At 42.8% G+C, this 20,007-nt stretch overlaps 1 protein-coding gene across 1 annotated transcript in view; it reads left to right on the forward strand.

The window, feature by feature from the left end:
* Nucleotides 1-20,007, forward strand: part of LOC147117257 (contactin-associated protein-like 2) — a 1,950,749-nt gene that overhangs the window by 702,861 nt on the left and 1,227,881 nt on the right. Inside the window, exon 11 of the mRNA XM_085988072.1 lies at nucleotides 5,239-5,358. Within this exon, the coding sequence (XP_085844198.1) occupies nucleotides 5,239-5,358 (120 nt within the window). The remainder of the gene's footprint in view (nucleotides 1-5,238; nucleotides 5,359-20,007) is intronic.

A 20,007-nucleotide genomic window follows, 5' to 3' on the forward strand; every position in this document is an offset into this window, starting at 1 on the left:
TTTTCCATTTTGGGAGAGAAACATTGAGGGAAAATTCAAGGCCAGATATATTAAAACCCAGCATTTAGATTGGTTATTAGGATGAATTGTTTGAATCACACAGTGCAGTGAAATGTGATTTCAGTTTGAAGCTTGAAACAATTACATTAGGCCAGTGAACAGGTTGAGAGAAAAAAGGGCCGTTTGTTTTAATGTTTCATCTCTCCCAGTCTTACAGTAAACTGGGCAGAGAGTGTGCTTCAGTTTTTTTTGGTCAGTGGTTTCTATAATGAATAGCCCTGTCCAGTTCAATGGCTCTTGATTTCAATTAATTTTGAAATCTTTATTTCAGCCCATTTCTCAGAGCTAATGCACAATGTAAAATCACATTTTAAGCTCTTATACTTTAAATGGACAGTATGCGCCAGTATTTTACAGTGGAAGGTTGAGGCTATGTGTGGAAATAATTGTTCACATAGAATTTACCCTTGTGACCGCATGAGATTCTAATATAGGGTCTACGTAGGACATAACATTGTGTGGGAACACAGTGAGATTAGGGTCAGGACTCGGAATGGATTCATATTGGAAAATCTCCATTTTAATCCTTCAGAATGTCACATTTGGATTGTTAATTGTACTGTGCATGTGTCTTTGAGCATTTATTCTAAACTGGTGAGCTAGTCATAGTCTTTACAGATTTAAAGAACATTTATGGATCTAGTTGATGTATTTTAAAAGCATTTTTTCTTCAAATTATTGATGTATTCAGTTAAAAACTCATTTGTAGCAGTCCTAAACTTTTATTTTGCTACACCAATGATTGTAGCTGGCTTTGCAATGTGACAAGATACACTGATGTTGTAAAACCCTGGATACTGTTACAAGATTAGCACCTTTCCAGTCATTATTTTAGCCTTTGATTTCTGATAGTATGGGTCAGATAGGCACCCTGATGCACCCACAGTAGTGCCGGGACCTGCTCAGCTCCTTTCAAATAAGATGCCTGCAAACACTGGTTCAGACAGTGCTGAAGGCCACCGGAGCCACGAGCCAGGATTGCGGCTTGTGCACTTTCGAAGCCTTTACGGTACTGGGACCAAGAATCCAATGAGATTCCACTGATGTCCCACTGTAGCTCTGGCGGGACCTCAGTGGAAACTCCTCGGGGAATGGTGGCGACCATGTTGCACTGGGTCTCCGCTGTTCCCAGTATGACTTATAAGGGACGGAACCTCTGCACGCCCCTTACAAGGTAAATTTAGATAACTGAGGCTTTAACACTTTTAAATGTAATTTACCATTTAAAAGACACTGTAGCTGGGATTTCGCTCACCTCGGCCAGTCCGGGGTGGGTGATGTCGGTGGCGGGTCACGGCCCCGCTGCTGGCTCCATCCCGCTTATGGAGGGAGTCACAGCACACCAGAAGGTCCTCTTCCCTTCCGATAGGCAGAAGAGACCTCCCCGGGAGACCAACACAGCCTGGTTGCACGTTGCAGAGGAGGTCACAAGCAGGGATGTGGTCAGGAGGACCTGGGTGCAGTGGCGCAAGCCTTTCAATTACCTCATTAGATCACGTAACATTAGTACAAAGCCACACTTACCTTCATCCTCCTGTGCCTCTCATCACATCGCCATCACTCTGCCTTCCCTACCCTACTCCTGCACATCCTTACTCACACCAACTTACCTTGCACCTCCACCCATCCCTCTCTATCTACATTATCACATCCCCATCTCACTAGCCACCCCTCACAGTCACCCTCAGCCTCGTGCAATCATACCAACTAACAACACACAAAGTTAGCCACTTGGGTGTTTTATCCAATGTTCATGTAAAGTTTCTGTTAATGTGCTGTCAAACATTGAAACCTTTATTTTCAACACTTTGCATTCTTTGACAGATTTGTGTGCACCTTTGGAAATGGTTTAGTGAGTTGCAGTGAATGGTGAGATGTAACGGTAGCCCCCACAATGGTGGTGAGTGTGAAAGGAATGGCTTGGTCATTGTAGGGCTTTATGGTGTTAGTGTGTGGTGGTGCCAACCTGGCGCATCATGTGGCAGCCATATGGGTGTACAGCGTAAAGTTAACGAAATCTGGCCATAATGAGGCTATCCCTGGCCTCCTGGACAGCAATGTACTCGGGAGCTGATGCCCTCTGTCCTGTGCAGCATCAGGTGATTGCGGAGAAGGTTGGTGTTGTTATTGCTTCTGCTGGTGTGCCTGGTGCTGCTGGTGTTGGGGCTGATCGTGGTTGGATTCTGCGGACCAAGGTGAGACAGTATAAAGAGCACCCATATTGATGGAATAGGTGACAGATGACGTAGAGATGACAGAAGCGATCTGTCAATTGTGAGAGAGTTCTTCCAATGAGGTCCGAGTGGATGGAGAGTGGAAAGTGGAAAGCCTGCAGAATATGTGCTAGACATGGACTGAGAAACAGCTTGTGTCTGAGAAAAGTGATGATCTGTCAGGTGGGAGCTTTTACTGTACATCTGAAGCTGTCAAGTAATCAGCTGGAGCAATGGCCACAGAACTCATGCCTCAGCTTGACAGGTGTGGTCCCCGAACAGTATGGTTCCCATGGCCTTAAAGTTAAAAAGTAAGTTAAAAAAGCCTGTTAAGGGTCTGTTAAGCACATTATAATGAGTTTAATTGGGTCGCCCGCTGCTCAGCATTGACAGACCCAACATTGGGAAAGGCACGTTGCGGCGGGTTGACAGAGGGTTCCTGACCCGCTGTCAAAAAAAACCACTTTCCCACCCAACCCGCCACCGATTCCGCCCCGACACCCTGAAAAATTCCAGCCTGTGTTTTTAATGCAAAAGTAGTTTAGTTTTATTTTATTTTACCTCATAATAGATTTTCCAATGAGCATTGCAAATAAAGCCCATAATCAACTAATACATTTTTTTTTGCATGCCACTGCATTATTTTACCACATTTCAAATGCTGTTAATATACTTTCAAATTCCCTTTGTTGTTCAGAACAAGGAGTTTGAGTTTTGTAACCAATGTGCGGTTGGTAAAGTCATTCTTGTGATTTAATTTGGTCTTTAATATCAGTATTTTTCTGCAAGCTTGATATAGTGGATATCACACAGGCACAACAGATCTAGGGATGCAGATGATGCAACAAATTGTGGGAACAAAGCTAAGAATTCTGAGATTTACTCATTGCACTATTGTTCCATTGTACCATTTGATTTACAATTACAGAGATGCCAGGTCTTTTTTTCCAATGTACACTACTGGAGAAATAGCATAAAAAAGTAAAATAGTGCGGATGCTGGAAATCTGAAATAAAAACAGAAAATTCTGGAAGCACTCAGCAGGTCAGGCAGCATCTGTGGAGAGAAAAACAGAGTTAACGTTTCAGGCCGATGACCCTTCGTCAGAACTGTGCAATTTATTGGTATTTGGAGTAGCACATTGTTATAGGACTGAGATGAGGAGAAATATCTTCACTCAGAGGGTGGTGAACCTGTGGAACTCTACCACAGAACGCTGTGGAGGCCAAGTCACTGAATATATTTAAGAAGGAGATAGATAGATTTCACAGATCACAGAAATCACAGAAACCCCACAGTGCAGATAGAGGCCATTTCGGCCCATCGAGCCTGCACCGACACATACCCCACCCGATCCCCATAACCCCTACACCAACACATATCCCACCCTATCCCCGTAACCCCACGTATTTAATCCCCCTAACACGGTGGCATAGTGGTTAGCACTGTTGCCTCACAGCGCCAGGGACCCGGGTTCAAATCTGGCCTCGGGCGACTGTCTGTGTGGAGTTTACACATTCTCCCCGTGTCTGCGTGGGTTTCCTCCGGGTGCTCCAGTTTCCTCCCACAGTCCAAAGATGTGCAGGTTAGGTTGATTTGGCTATGATAAATTGACCCTTAGTGTTAGGGGATTAAATACGTGGGGTTACGGGGATCGGGTGAGATATGTGTCGGTGCAGGCTCGATGGGTCGAAATGGCCTCTATCTGCACTGGGGTTTCTGTGATTCTGTGATAAGGGTCAATTTATCATAGCCAATCAACCTAACCCGCACATCTTTAGACTGTGGGAGGAAACCGGAGCACCTAGATACAAAAGGCATCAAGGGGTATGGGGCGAGAGCGGGAATATGGTATTGCGATAGAGGATCAGACATGATCATATTGAATGGCGGAGCAGGCTCGAAGGGCCGAATGGCCTACTCCTGCTCCTATTTTTCTATGTTTCTATTTGTCTTCACGAGTAGCTACATGTTACATAAAAGTAGGTTTTGTAACAAAACTGTTTTCAGTTCCAGCCAAAGGTTGTGCATTTTTCACGTTTGTCACCCAGACAAAAATGAAGATCTCCCTTTATCAGTTTGTTGCTCTGTGAAATTATGCATTGTGACTTAAAGATAAATCTGGCATTACAATCTGGTCAACATGTTTTATGAAATGTTGCAAATAACTGTTTTATGACAGCACATAACTCTTATGTTTTCAGAACATTTTGTAAAAGATACTCCATTTCTTTGAAAGCCGGGTTCTTAATTGAGATTGGATATTGCAGTGGGTTAGCACTGTATTTTTACCTCTGGGACTTGAATCCTGCCTGAGGTGATATTCTCATCTCTTTGCCAGCTATAAAGTCCTATGTAAATTGAGTTTGAGTAGTTTCAACCTAGTTCCTACTACACACAGATCGATAGCAGAAAACCGTTCACAACTCAGTGCTAAATTGACAATATTACTCCGAGCTGCCACAAGGGAGCCTGGCATGGGAGATGGAAAATATCACATTGGTCCAGTAGAGTACACTTCTGAGTTTGCGGTTAAGGCTTGTTATTATTCCTAAATAGAGGAAGCTTTAGTTTGCATGTAGCCTGCACTACATCTGACCTTGAAGTGCTTCATACTGACACTGGGCAATAAAAGTGGAAAGGTATCCAGAATGAATATCCCTCACTTAGGCAAACACACACGTTCATCTAAATATGTCAATTAAAAAATTCTGAAACTTCATGTCTGAGTAACGGTGGAAAATGTGTGCTGTAAGGCTGTCCCAATATTCTGGATGTTATTCAAATAGAACGCTCTCCTAGCTGTTAATTAGTGAATGTTTGAATGAATCTCTCCTGTTGTATCAAGGCCATTGCCTTATTTGCTTTGTGTTTTTTAATCTCATCTTGGCAGCTTGCAGTGTTTATTCAGTTTTTTTAAATTATAAAAGGGTTTCAATTTAACTCGACTTGTGCTCTGTTCCAGCTATATATGAACAGTCCTGTGAGGCATATAAGCACCTTGGCAAAACATCGGATACTTATTGGATAGATCCCGATGGCAGTGGCCCACTAGGACCATTCAAAGTCTACTGCAACATGACAGGTAACACAATAATGATTCTGTACCAGCACCAAGCTTCTGACATATATGCATGACCTTGTATAACCTTCCACTGTAATCTCCAGTGTTCTGTTTAATCAGCTAACACTTCTTATTAGTTTACCTAAAGATATATTGAAAGAAGCTGTCGGCGTTTTTTAAACAAAAAAAACTTTCGTTTTCCTTCATTCCTCGGCAGAAAATATTTATTGTGCACTGAAATAATTAGGCATGGGTTCAGTCATTGATTCATTCTCACCCAGACATGATGAAGAGTTTTTATTTTACAGAGAATGAAGGGTCAGACTGCTGGTTCAGCTGCAATCCACCTGCATGAAAAATGCCTGCCATCGTGTTACCTCACTTGCAATTAATTATATTTTTTAAAATAATTCTTTGAAACTTATTTATTTTTCATTGGTGGATCTCCATATTTACAATTCTCACTTGCATTTCCAAATTAATTTATGCAGCTCCTTTACTGTATGATTTATTGAAACAACCACAGAGGAAACTAATCTTCATAGTTTCAGAGTAACCATTCATTCTTGGCAACGTCAAAATAAAATGACATACATTTTGCACATAAATAGACTCCATGCAGTATCTTTTAAAGGACACGCGGATTTAAAATAAAGGCAGAGAATGTTGGAAATGCATGGTAAAATGGTAAAGAACCTCAATGTTTCAGGTGGGACCTTCATTAGCAGAGTTGAGGCAAGAAGGCGCCTTTGTAGAACTGGCCAAAACAAAAAGGGGAACAGAGAGGAACAGCTAAAGCTGAAGTGCAAAATATGCTAACTACTGTCATAAAAGGCAACTTATTGATATAATAGTCTGTAATTGGATTTTAAGATGCTGGAAAGAGGTATAAACCACTGAATACTATCTAAAAAGGTCATCTCAGTTGGCATGTGGCATGGCAATGGAAATTCAAATGGATAAATGGAAGGGAGATTGACATAATGTGCACGGCACTTATTGAGAATCCAACAGGAAAATAGGGAAATCAGCTGGTGTCGGAAGTTGAACTTGATTTTCAGATTAAAGGGCTGAACTTGTCCCAGGTGGAATATAAGGTCCTGTTCCTGATATTGTGTTGAGCATCTGAGAGCCCAGGAAAATTTCAATTGCCCACAGGATCTGCTAAGTTGCATAACCAATGGTTCAGAGCAAAGCTCTGCAACTCAATCACATACAGACGAGAATGGTGATGGACCATCAGGCAGTTAACAGAAGGAGGAAACTCCATGAACATCTCCATCCTCACCCATGACAGTGCCTAGCACTGCAAGAGAAAAGACTGAAGTGTTTGCAAGAGTCTTCGGCCAGAAGTGCAAATTGGATGTTCCTACTTGGCTATCATAGAAACATAGAAACATAAAAGATAGGAGCAGGTGTAGGCCATTCAGCCCCTCGAGCCTGCTCCACCATTTAATGCGATCGTGGCTGATCATCCAAATTCAGTACCCTGTCCCTGCTTTCTCCCCATATCACTTGATCCCTTTAGCCTTAAGAAATATATCTAACTCCTTCTTGAATATATTTAATGAATTGGCCTCAACTGCCTTCTGTGGTAGAGAATTCCACAGGTTCACCACTCTCTGGGTGAAGAAATTTCTCCTCATCTCAGTCCTAAATGGCTTACCCCTTATCCTTAGACTGTGACCCCTGGTTCTGGACTCTCCAGCCATCGGGAACATCCTTCCTGCATCTAGTCTGTTAGAATTTTATAAGTTTCAATGAGATCCCCTCTCATTCTTCTAAACTCTAGCGAATATAAGCCTAATCGACCCAATCTCTCTTCATACGTCATTCCTGCCATCCCAGGTATCAGGCTGGTGAATCTTCACTGCACTCCCTCCATGGTAAGAACATCCTTCCTCAGATAAGGCGACCAAAACTGCACACAATACTCAAGGTGTGGCCTCACCAAGGCCCTGTACAACTGCAGCAAGACATCCTTGCTCCTGTACTTGAATCCTCTTGCTGTGAAGGCCAACATACCATTTGCCTTCTTAACCTCCTGCTGCACCTGCATGCTTACCTTCAGCGACTGGTGCACAAGGACACCCAGGTCTCGTTGCACTTCCCCTTTTCCCAATCTATTGCTGTTCAGATAATAATCTGCCTTCCTGTTTTTGCCACCAAAGTGGATAACCTCGCATTTATCCACATTATACTGCATCTGCCATGCATCTGTCCAATCACCCAACTTGTCCAAATCATACTGGAGTTTCTCTGCATCCTCCTCACAGCACACACGCCCACCCAGCTTTGTGTCGTCTGCAAACCTGGAGATATTACATCTAGTTCCCTCGTCTAGATCATTAATATATATTTGTGAATAGCTGGGGTCCTAGCACCGATCCTTGTGGTACCCCACTAGTCACTGCCTGCCACTCGGAAAAGACCTGTTTATTCCAACTCTTTGCTTCCTGTCTGCCAACCAGTTCTCTATCCAAGTCAGTACCTTACCCCCAATCCCATGTGCTTTAACTTTGCACGCTAATCTCTTATGCGGGACCTTATCGAAAGCCTTCTGAAAGTCTAAATACACCACATCCACTGGTTCTCCCTTATCTATTCTACCAGTCACATCCTCAAAAAATTCCATTAGATTAGTCAAGCACGATTTACCTTTTGTAAATCCATGTTGACTTTGTCCGATCCTGTCACTGTTTTCCAAGTGCTCTGCTATTACATCTTTTATAATGGACTCTAGCATTTTCCCCACTACCGATGTCAGGCTTACTGGTCTATAATTCCCCGTTTTCTCTCTACCACCTTTTTTAAATAGTGGGGTTACATTAGCTACCCTCCAATCCATGGGAACTGTTCCAGAATCTATAGAATGTTGGAAGATGACCAGCAATGCATCTACTATTTCTAGGGCCGCTTCCTGAAGTACCCTGGGATGTAGATTATCAGGCCCCGGGGATTTATCATAGATGTCAGAGTCCAGCCAATTCTGTTCACTGCATGGGGGTAATTTTCACTTTTACCACCCGGGCAGTGATATGATGAAAATTGAATAAGTACTATAACGGATGAGCGATTCATTCTGCATATTACCACCAAGGCAATGATGGTAAAAATTACCCCCATATGACATTAAGAAGCAGCTGAGTGCATTGGTCACAGCAAAGGCTTTGGGCCCTGACAACATCCTGGCTGTTGTTGCGGACATGCACAACAGAGGTAGCTGGCCTCCTAGCCCAGCTTTTTCAATACAGCTATGACACTGGCATCTGTCTGACAATGTGGAAGATTGCCCAAGTATGTCTCATCCATAAAACATAAAATCTAACCTGGTAAATTACTGTCCTATCAGCCTCCTTTGAATCATCAGTAAAGTGATGGAAGGATTCATCAGTAGTTCCATCGAACAACACCTACTCACCAGTAACCTTGTCACTCAGTGTTCAGTTCAGGTTCTACCAGAACCACTCAGCTCCAGACCTTATCACAGCCTTGATCCAGACATGGATACAAGAAGAGCGATGAGAGTGCCTGTCCTTCACATCAAGGCAGTATTTCATAAAGTATAACATCAAAGAGCCCAAGTAAAATCAAAGGGAAAACCTACCAGTGATTAAAGTCATACCTGATACAAAAGAAGATGGTTGTTGGAGGACAATCATCATAGGCCCAGGACATTACTGCAGGAGATCTGAGGGAAAGAGTCTTTTACACCACATAAGTGTCAGGTGATGACCATCTTCAACAAGAGAAAGCCCAGTCATCTCATCCTGACATTCAGTGTTGCCACCATTACCAAGTCCCGCACCATTAACAGCTTGGGGGCCATCACTGACCAGCAGTTTAACTGGACCAGCCATAAGAATACCATGGCTACAACAGCAGGGCAGAGACTGGGTACACTGGAATGAGTGGCTCACCTCTCAACCCCTCAGATTCTCCTCTCAATCTACAAGGCACAAGTCAGGAATGTGATGGAATACTCGGCACTCACCTGGCTGAGTGCAGCTACAACAGCATTCAGGAAGATCAACAACATCCAGGACACAGCAATTTGCTGGATCAGTGCCCATACTGCTGGAATCGCTATCCAGACCCTCCAACATTATCACACTGTACTAGTCCGCAGTATGTACAAGCTACAGGATGCACTGCAGCAACACACTAAATTTACTTTGACAGCACCTCCCTCCCCTGTGACTTCTCCTACCGAGAAGGACAAGAGCAGCAATATCATGGGAACGCTATCACCTGCATGTTCCGCTCCAAGGCACGCCATCCTGACTTGGACATATTATTGCCGTTCCTTCATTGTAGTGCAGACAGTATCCTGGAATTCTCCACCTGACATCATTGTGGGAGCACCATGATCAGAAGGACTGTAGTAGTTCAAGAAGAAGACTCGCCACCACCTTCCAAGAGTAACTAAGGATGGACAATAAATGCAGCCTTGCCAGTGTCACCATATCCCAAGAACAATAAAAAAGGAAACCATGCTAAAACCTGTGGTTTCCCTATAAAACATGACCCAAAATGTAACTTCAATATTTCTACAGATCGTCATGTTAACACCTATTGCTGTGCATACTGATGAGAATCTGTATACTTGAAAACATGTTGAAAAAAAAATAACAGGCAGAATGAGTGCAGCCATTTGTACATTTTATTTTTTTCCTATCTGAAATATGTTGTGTATGATTCAGCCTCTGCACATAAAATACTAGAAAGAAGAACCACAATCATTGTGCAACAGATACTATATTTCATTATTGCCTCAAAAGAAGTGCTTTTGAATGTGCCCAGAGATATGGCAGTGAATATATAGGATGATTTTATCAGTGGTCTAATCAAAGGTATAAAAAGAAAAACTACAAATGCTGGAAATATGAAATAAAAACACAAGATACTGGAAATGAGCAACAGGCTGATCAGCATTTGTATGAGAAAGCTAGGTTAATGTTTCTAGTTTAAACCTTCATTGGAACTCTTAAAACATAGAACGCAGTTCTGATGAAGCATTAACCTGACGTTCTCTTTTAGATGCAGACTCAATTGCTTAAATTCTACAGTGGTCCATTCACTCCATTTTTAAGTTAATTTTAGTTCATAGAGCACAGCATTAATCAAAAAAAAACTTGTGGTTGAGTTGCCGATGAGATGTAACTGCCTAGCTCTCTTTCATGGGTTTCAGTAGTTCTCAACTAGATACCAGCATGAGGCACCACCTGAAATCAAGGTGTTTCCTCTGTGGGGGAGAAGAACCAGTTATTAATTATTTCACATTGTTTGTACAATATTATGAAGTGAGCACCACCACAAGAGTTGGCTGTATTTCGGCCATGTCGGCACGCTTATTGCAGAAAGACAAGAGTTGCTCTAATTGTATTTCAGTGTTTTCAATCAGCCCAGAAGGTTTCCAGCAGTAATTCTTCATCTAGTTTCTCGTCCAGATAGTATTGTCACCTGGATCTCAGACTATTCTATGCTGAAATTCAAGCACGTTGCTCATCATCATCTGCTGGACCGAGTGGTTGGCATAGGCCTTTGGAACACACTATGCTTGCACATGGCAACCCAGGATAAATTCACTTGTTCCTTTGTGTCCCCATCAACCCCTCGGGTCAGTTTTGTGGGACATCTGTCCTTCAGACAGTTGTGTCCAGCTGTGGTTGATTTTATGACTCCTAATGCAAGTATCAAAAGAGAAAAACACACACAAGCTGCTTGATTTACAGAATTTTGGCAGTGTTGATGGAACTCATGGAGATACACTTTGCCAAAACTGGCCCGATCTCCAGTGTGAATTTATGATGATGGTAACAGCCTGTAACAGCAAAATGGGAATTACATACACAGGAGAACTGTTTGTTGGTTCTATTTACATTAACTCATTAATCTCAGTTTCTTTGTCAACTAGATTTAATCTGGTTGAGAAATACAAAATATGATTATTCTGGTCCATTTATTTATAGCCAATATTTCGTTGACATATTTTGTGGTGTGATTTATCGATGTTTATCAACAGATTTTGAAGTAATGATTAATTTTGAAATTTTCTGACATCTGGTGCACACAGCAAGTCAGAAAAGCTATTGACTAATGGCTGTCACAAGCACAATCTGCAGTGTGTAAACAAACCAGCTATTTTTTTCTCTGACAAGGTTCTTTTGATCATTAAATTATTAGGCTTTGTCAACCCATATCCTGATCTGCCAGTAATTTTATGAATTAAAAAAAGTCATTAAAAAAAAATCAGATAATAAACTGGTCAACAGCAAACCTAATGTTACTATAAAGTAGGATAACTGAGCCTTTTATCAGGATGTAAACTTGTGCTTGAGGTTTACCTCTGTTTGTTTCGTAATCATATCCTTTTATAACTTAGTAAAAAAATAATGCAAAAAGGCATCTTCTTTTAAACTTCATCCACGGCTTGTTGCACACTAAAGGATGCTTCTTTGAAGGCTAGATCTAGGTTTCAGTTTGTGTCAGTAGAAGGTTAAAGAGCAGCTGATGCAATAAAACATTTCTGGTCCTCTTTAAGGTAAGTGAGGATCTCAGGACTGTTCAGAAGCTGTTTGCCTCCCTTGACACGCAGATGTTTGTGCCCTCACTGATTACATCTTCAGACATTTTTTATCACTTTGAGACAGAACATGTCAGGTTCTAAGTTGGAGGAGATGACTGTTTTGAATCCCATTTCAAAAAGCTGTAATTGAAATAGTCACCATTACCAAGGACAGACTGTACATGGAATACTTAATGGATAAGCTGTTGCTCGTCTACACAAGATCACTAATTTTTTTTTTTTAGCTTTTAAGATACTGCAATATATTTTTTAACTTCTTTAACTCTTCCTAAGCTGCATATTACCTCCTGGTAAGAGAGTGGGCAGGGAATCTGCTCCCGGACCTACACTATTCCATGATTGGTTAATAGGAGATGTATGAGATTGATCCAGAGTGGCTTTTCCTCTGATTTGCCCTTCTTTTCTGTGGAGAGCACCTCTGTAAGGTGCCTGCAAATGAAGGCGTGATTGAAATTAGCACTCGGGTGTAAAATCTTGAACGTTAATCCGTGCCCTTCCACTTTGTGACACAACATATGCTGACAATTCCAGCACTTTTTAAATGGCACTTAATTTGATGTTAATTCAATAAAATACCATTCTAGCTTGCCTGTATTTGTAAAGATACAACCTGTCTGTCATGCTTACACAGTAGAAGTGCGCTGAAGTTGAAAGACTAACTAACACTAGCTGAAGCAGGATTGTTCCAGCATGATTAGGCTAGGGTACCTGGCTTACCTATTTGTGGCCCACACAAGTTCTCTCTGTTTTGTATTGTCAGTGACTCCAGGATTAATTTTGTGAACCAACTGCTCTTGTTCCACTTGTCCCTGGCTGATAAGCTGCAAAACTCTACGCAATCAAATAAATTAGAAAGCATTCAGAAAAAGTAATTCCCAGATTATAAGCAGAATAACATGAAAAATTTGCAGACATTTTTAAAACCAAAAGGAAGTACACATTGTCTTTATTTCCTTTGTTGATGTTGTTAGTTGAATGCTTGGCAGCCATTATAATTAAATCTGTAGAGATTCTGCAGAGGTAATTAAATCCACAGAGAAAATCTCTGTTAGCAATTAGATAAGAAAATGAGAATGAATTTAAAAGTCCTTCCCTATTTGGTAAGACAGTATAGGTCAGACATCAGAGAGCTGCATCGGTACTGAGAATGCAGACAGTTAGACAGGTGAATCGAGAGTACACGCTGACTAATACAGAATCACTGGGGTAATTTTCACCTTCATCGCCCAGGAAGTAATGTGGCAGAGCCAATCGCCCACCCATTGTAGAACCCGTCCGATATTCATCCCACTGATGTCTACAACGGTGCGGATGATTCCCTCCTCCAGATTACCTCCCAGGCAGTGAAGGGGAAAATGGCCTCAATAGAATTTCACAATACAGAAGGAGGCCATTCAGCCTCTTGCTCCTGTACCAGCTCTCTGAAAGAGCCACCCATTTAGTCCCATTCTTCTGCCCTTTTCCTATACATGTTCATTTTTTCTTTTTCAAATATTTATCCACTTCCCTTTTAAAAGGTATTATGGATTCTGTTTCCACCACGGTTTATGGTAAGGTACTTCATGTCCCAATGACCATCTGCATTAAAAAAAATTCATTTTATTATTTTTGCTGATGATAAATTTGCCCTCTAGTTACCAACTTCCTTAGTATTTACTTAATACGGTAGGGAATGCGCTTCTGCCATCTGAGCGAAGGTACATTATTGGGGGCAGAGGAGATGATATCTTATTTAACCAGCGGAAATAGTTTTTCCCTCTTTCCCTTGTCAAAATCCCTAGCGATTTGGAACATCTCTATCAAGTCGTCTCCAGCTTCTCTGCTCTCATGAAAAGAGCCCCAGTTTCTCATTGGATCCTGTGCCTTTTGTGTTTTAATCTGAATGTGACAAGCTGCTATGTGTAGCTGCACTTTTCTGTAATCGTGGCTCTGTGTTACATAGTAGAGTCCAGCTGGCTTACCAAGACCAGTACCCAATGGCAATAAAAACGGGCAAGTGCAATTCACGGAGGACTGTCTCCCTCATCCAAAAGAGAATCATAGAAATTACGGCATAGAAGGAGGCAATTTGACCCACTGTAAACTATCCTTCAAGTAGAAATATCGAGTTTGATTTCCCTTATTCATTCCCTGTATTCTTTTATATTCTTACTTTTCATATACCTATCCAGTGCTCTTTTAAATTACATAATAATCTCTGCCTCAATACCTACTCGTGGTAAAGTATTCCATTTTTTAATAACTTTCCCTGTGAAAATAATTTTTCCAACTTCCCTTTCATTCTTCTGTTGATCATCTCGGTCTATGCCTCCATGTTACTGATTTGCCAATCAGCGCAAACAACCTTTTCACTATTTGGCATCTTAAAAATCTTTTTTAATCTTGAAAACATCTATTAGATCTTTCCCTAACATCCTCTGTTTAAAAGCACCCAAAGAAAGTTTTTAGCACCCTGTCCTTTAATAAGATTTCAAATCCAAACCCATACTGGATAGAATGAAAGACATATTATTGGGGTCAGAGTAGAGGACATTTTACTTTACAGCTCTTTACAGACCACACCTGTATATAAACCCTGAGTAGGGATCTGTACTGTTAGTTTTTAGAATACTCTCATCCAGTAAACACCTGTTGATTGTTCATCTACAGTCTCCGTCTATTTATTGAAGAACACCATACCTTAAGATTCACGGATTTAACAGTAGTCACTGCTGTAATGTAGGAAACACGGCAGCTGGATTTGCACAAGTAACCACTGCAGATTTTAAGGTGCAAATTTAGAAAGAGAGGCTTTCCTGTAATCTTTTATTGTGAGTAACATATACATTGAGACTCTGTCAGCTATCAAAAATGAGAATTTCCCCACAGTTGGAAACATTCGCACCTTGCTTAGTTTAAAGAAATAAAGAAAGACTGGCATTTATATAGCACCTTTCACAACCTCAGGACATCCCGAAATGCTTTACAGCCAATGAAGTACTATAGAAGTGTAGTCACTGTTGTAATATAGTAAACGCAGCAGCCAATTTGGGCACAGCAAGCTCCCACAAACAGCAATGTGATAATATCCAGATGAACTTTTTAAGGATGTTGATTGAAGGATAAATATTGGCAAAGATAACTCCCCTACTTTTCTTCGAAATATTGTCATGGGATCTTTTAGGTCCACCTGAGGGAGCAGACGGGGGGTGGGGAGGGGTGGGGGATTCGCCTCCTTTGCGCTCCAGGGGGCGCTAATTGGGCGCCAAGGCTTATCACCTTGGCGGGGACGCTAATAGCGCCTGCCGAGAAATTCGACGGGGTGCTACTGAGGCGCTAGCCAATAGTGCCGTGCCCCCGCCAATAGTGCCCCGCAGTCGAAATTTGGCTGCGCCCCGCGAGGCTGCCGCGGCTGATATCAGCTTCAGCTTTGCAGGTCGAGAGCCAGGCCGCACACCGCTGGCGGGGCGCTAATTAAAAGGGTGGTCCGGCTGCACCTTGCACTGACTTTCTTTATTTTGGCCGACCTCCAGGTTGGTGGTCCGTGGGCGCCATCACGCCGTCCAGCACTGCATCTCAGTGCCGGGCTGTGGCCACGGCACCACACCACCCTGGTGGGCTAGTGAAGGCCATCAAACGGCCTGCAGAGTGTACAGCGGCCCTCCCATTTAACGGAAGGGGAGGGGCACCAAAACGCGACAGCGCTACGTGGAACGGCCGCGTAGCGCTCTGGTGCTACCGCGCTTTGTGCCCCACACACCGCCCCGAGAGGAAGTGGAGTGCCCGAGATAGCACTCCGCTTCCTCACCGGGGCGATAAGCCCAATTTAGCGGGCGGGGCCTTACTCCTGCCCCGACACCAAATGTGAGGCGCTAAGTGCGTTACCACCCCCAAACAGGGCGTAACCGAATTTCATCCCCAGGGTCTTAGTTTAACACCTCGTCTGAAAAATTAACACAGTAACACAATCGATCAGCTGCTCCCAGCAAGGAGCACCCAATTGGACAATCAGCCATGGTGCATAATAAGGAATAAAAATGATAAAACCGGAAATTATAATGCCGGAAAATCTGAAATAAAACAGAAATTTCTGTAATTATACAGTCAATGCATCAGTACCTGGAAAGCAAAAAGATGGATTTAAATTTCTTCACAGAGCTCCTTTGTCAAAACTGGTTAAGGGCCTCTTCTTCTTAGGCAGTCCCTCAGAACTGAGGATGACTTGCTTCCTTCCACATTAAAAATGAGTTTTCAGGTGACTGATGAGTCCAATGCGGGACATAAGAACATAAGAACATAAGAAATAGGAGCAGGAGTAGGCCAATCGGCCGCTCGAGCCTGCTCCGCCATTCAATAAGATCATGGCTGATCTGATCCTAACTGCCAATCCACTAACACAGAACCATCTCCTGAATCTAACAGAATTAGACACACGAAATAGGAGCAGGATCAGGCTACACGGCCCCTGGGCCCGCTCCGCTACCCACAGGGCCATGACCAATCCGAACCTAGACTCATGTCCAAATTCCTGCCCGCTCCCCGTAACCCTTAATTCCCTTTACTTCTAGGAAACTGTCTATTTCTGTTTTAAATTTATGTAATGATGTAGCTTCTACAGCTTTTTGGGGCAGCATATTCCATGGACCTACCAACCTCTGAGTGAAGTAGTTCCTCCTCATCTCAGTTTTGAAAGAGCAGCCCCTTATTCGAAGACTATGCCCCCTAGTTCTAGTTTCACCCATCATCGGGAACATCCTCCCCGCATCCACCCGATCCAACCCCTTCACAATCTTATATGTTTCAATAAGATCGCCTCTCATTCTTCTGAACTCCAATGAGTAGAGTCCCAATCTACTCAACCTCTCCTCATATGTCCATCCCCCTCATCCCCGGGATTAACCGAGTGAACCTTCTTTGTACTGACTCGAGAGCAAGTATGTCCTTTCTTAAGTATGGACACCAAAACTGTATGCAGTATTCCAGGTGCGGTCTCACCAATACCTTGTACAACTGAAGCAATACCTCCCTATTTTTATATTCTATCCCCCTAGCAATGAAAGCCAACATTCCATTGGCCTTCTTAATCACTTGCTGCACCTGCATACTAACCTTTTGAGTTTCATGCACCAGGACCCCCAGATCCCTTTGTACTTCAGTACTTTCCAGTTTCTTGCCATTAAGATAATAACTTGCTCTACGATTTTTCCTGCCAACGTGCATAACCTCACACTTTCCAGTATTGTATTCCATCTGCCAAATCTCTGCCCACTTACTTAGCCTGTCTATGTCCCCTTGCAGGTTTTTTATGTCCTCCTCACTCACTACTTTCCCTCCCATCTTAGTATCATCTGCAAACTTTGATATGTTACACTCGGTCCCCTCCTCCAAATCGTTAATATAGATTGTAAAGAGTTGGGGACCCAGCACTGACCCCTGCGGAACACCACTAGTTACTGATTGCCAGTCTGAGAATGAACCATTTATCCCAACTCTCTGCCTTCTGTTAGATAGCCAATCCTCTATCCATGCCAGAATATTACCCCCAATCCCGTGATTTTTTATCTTAAGCAATAATTTTTTGTGTGGCACCTTGTCAAATGCCTTTTGGAAGTCTAAATACACTACGTCCACTGGTTCCCCTTTATCCACCCTATATGTTACTTCCTCAAAGAACTCCAGCAAATTTGTCAAACATGACTTCCCCTTCATAAAACCATGCTGACTTTGTCCTATTAAATTATGATTATCCAAATGTCCTGTTACTGTCTCCTTAATAATGGACTCCAAAATTTTACCTACCACAGATGTTAGGCTAACCGGTCTATAGTTTCCAGCCTTCTGTCTACTGCCCTTTTTAAATAAGGGTGTTACATTAGCAGTTTTCCAGTCTGCCGGGACCTTTGCCGAGTCCAGGGAGTTTTGGAAAATTATTACCAATGCATCCACAATCCCTACCGTCACTTCCCTCAAGACCCTAGGATGTAAGCCATCAGGTCCAGGTGATTTATCCGCCTTGAGTCCCATTATTTTACCGAGCACCACTTCCTTAGTGATTTTGATCGTGTTTAGCTCCTCCCCCCCTTTAGCCCCCTGTTTGTCCAGTGTTGGGATATTCTTAGTGTCTTGTACTGTAAAGACTGATATAAAATATTCATTCAGTGTTTTTGCCATCTCCATATTTCCCACCATTAATTTCCCGGTCTCATCCTCTAAGGGACCAACATTTACTTTAGCCTACAGTCTCTGTCACAGGAGGGGCAGACGGTGGTTGAAGGGGCGGGTGGGTGGGGTGCTTGGGTTGACGTGCGCTCCTTCCACTGTTTGCGCTTGGCTTCCGCTTGCTCCCGGCGAAGAGACTCGAGGTATTCGGCGCCTTCCCGGATGCTTCTCCTCCACTTTGTGCGGTCTTGGGCCAGGGATTCCCAGTTGTCAGTGGGGATGTTGCACTTTTTCAAGGAGGCTTTGAGGGTGTCCTTGAAGTGTTTCCTCTGCCCACCTGGGGCTCTCTTGTCGTGTCAGAGCTCCGAGTAAAGCACTTGTGTTGGGAGTCTCGTGTTGGGCATGCGGACGATGTGACCCGTCCATCGGAACTGATCGAGTGTGGTCAAAGCTTCGATGCTGGGGATGTTGGCCTGAGCGAGAACAATGAATTTGCAGGATCTTGCGGAGGCAGCGTTGGCATTACCTCTCCAGTGCTTTGAGGTACCTGCTGTACATGGTCCATGTCTCTGAGGCATACAGGAGGGCAGGTATTATTACTGCTCTGTAGACCATGAGCTTGGTTCCGGGTTTGAGGTCCTGGTCTTCAAACAGTCTCTTCCTCAGGCGACCAAAGGCTGCACTGGCACACTGAAGGCGGTGTTGGACTTCATCATCGACTGGTTAAGGGCCTGCACCTAAAATGTTAAATGACTTTTTTCTGTTTTCAGATGCTGATGTTTATTTCCAGCATTTTCTGTTATTACTTATATTGGGGTTTGTTTTAGATTTTCTCCAGCGGCACATAACTTTCTGTGAAGCCTGTGTTAGTAATTCTAGCAACTTATACTGGACTATATTTAAAAATAACTAAATAGCCAGCTCTGCAAATGCCATCACACTGGTCATTGGGGATAGGCTGCATTGTAGGAGTTGTACCTCATCTAGGACAAACAAAATGCTGCCGGCACTGTTTTGTGTGGGGAATACGTGCTGTTTGTGTGTACCTGCTGTGTGTATGTGTATTTGTTTCTGCATGTATGTTCTGTTGTGAGTGTTTGCATGCTGTTTGTGTGAGTCTGCATGCTGTTTAGATACTGAATTTAAAACCAGGAACAAATGAAATTGGTGATTTGATATCATTATGTTACTTCTCACACCATTATGCACTCTTCTATGCAAACAGGGACACATTGCATGATGATGACAGCTCTTCAAGAAGGTGTTATCGTGTTCGAGAAACGTGATATTAAATGAACCCTTTTTGATGTATTTCCTTGATAGAAATAGCAATGATGTAGTATAAAAGTATGAAAAGTTGATTTTAATGTTTCCCCTCTTTGTAAACCAAAATGCTGTGAAAAGCGTTTGTCTCACTGACTGATAAAATACTTGTCTTCTTTCACTGGAGCAAGACTAGTTGCTGTTCTTCGTACACTAGGTTCTGAAACATCCTTGATTCACTGTGGCGAACTATTGAAATATTGCAACCTGTCTCATGTAACATTCATCACAAAGAACAAATTACTTCTATGAAGTCTCCACGATGCTGAAAGCAAAATGTTTATGCCTTAAGCCCATAACCTCAACCTATCCCATACAGAATTTAATAGCAGCCCAGTAGTGCTAGAACATAAGAACATAAGAACATAAGAAGTAGGAGCAGGAGTAGGCCATACGGCCCCTCGGGCCTGCTCCGCCATTCAATAGGATCATGGCTGATCCGAACCTAAACTCACGTCCACTTCCCTGCCCGCTCCCCGTAACCCCTAATTCCCTTATCAGCTTGGAAAAATCAGCTATAGCTAGTTCACAAGAGGTGTGGAGATGCCGGAGTTGGACTGGGGTGGACAAATGTAAGAAGTCACACGACACCAGGTTATAGTCCAACAGCTTTATTTGAA

Source organism: Somniosus microcephalus, chromosome 5 (assembly GCF_052327205.1).
Source record: "Somniosus microcephalus isolate GS21.2 chromosome 5, FLI_Smic_1.0, whole genome shotgun sequence".
In the NCBI taxonomy this organism is placed as follows: domain Eukaryota; kingdom Metazoa; phylum Chordata; class Chondrichthyes; order Squaliformes; family Somniosidae; genus Somniosus; species Somniosus microcephalus.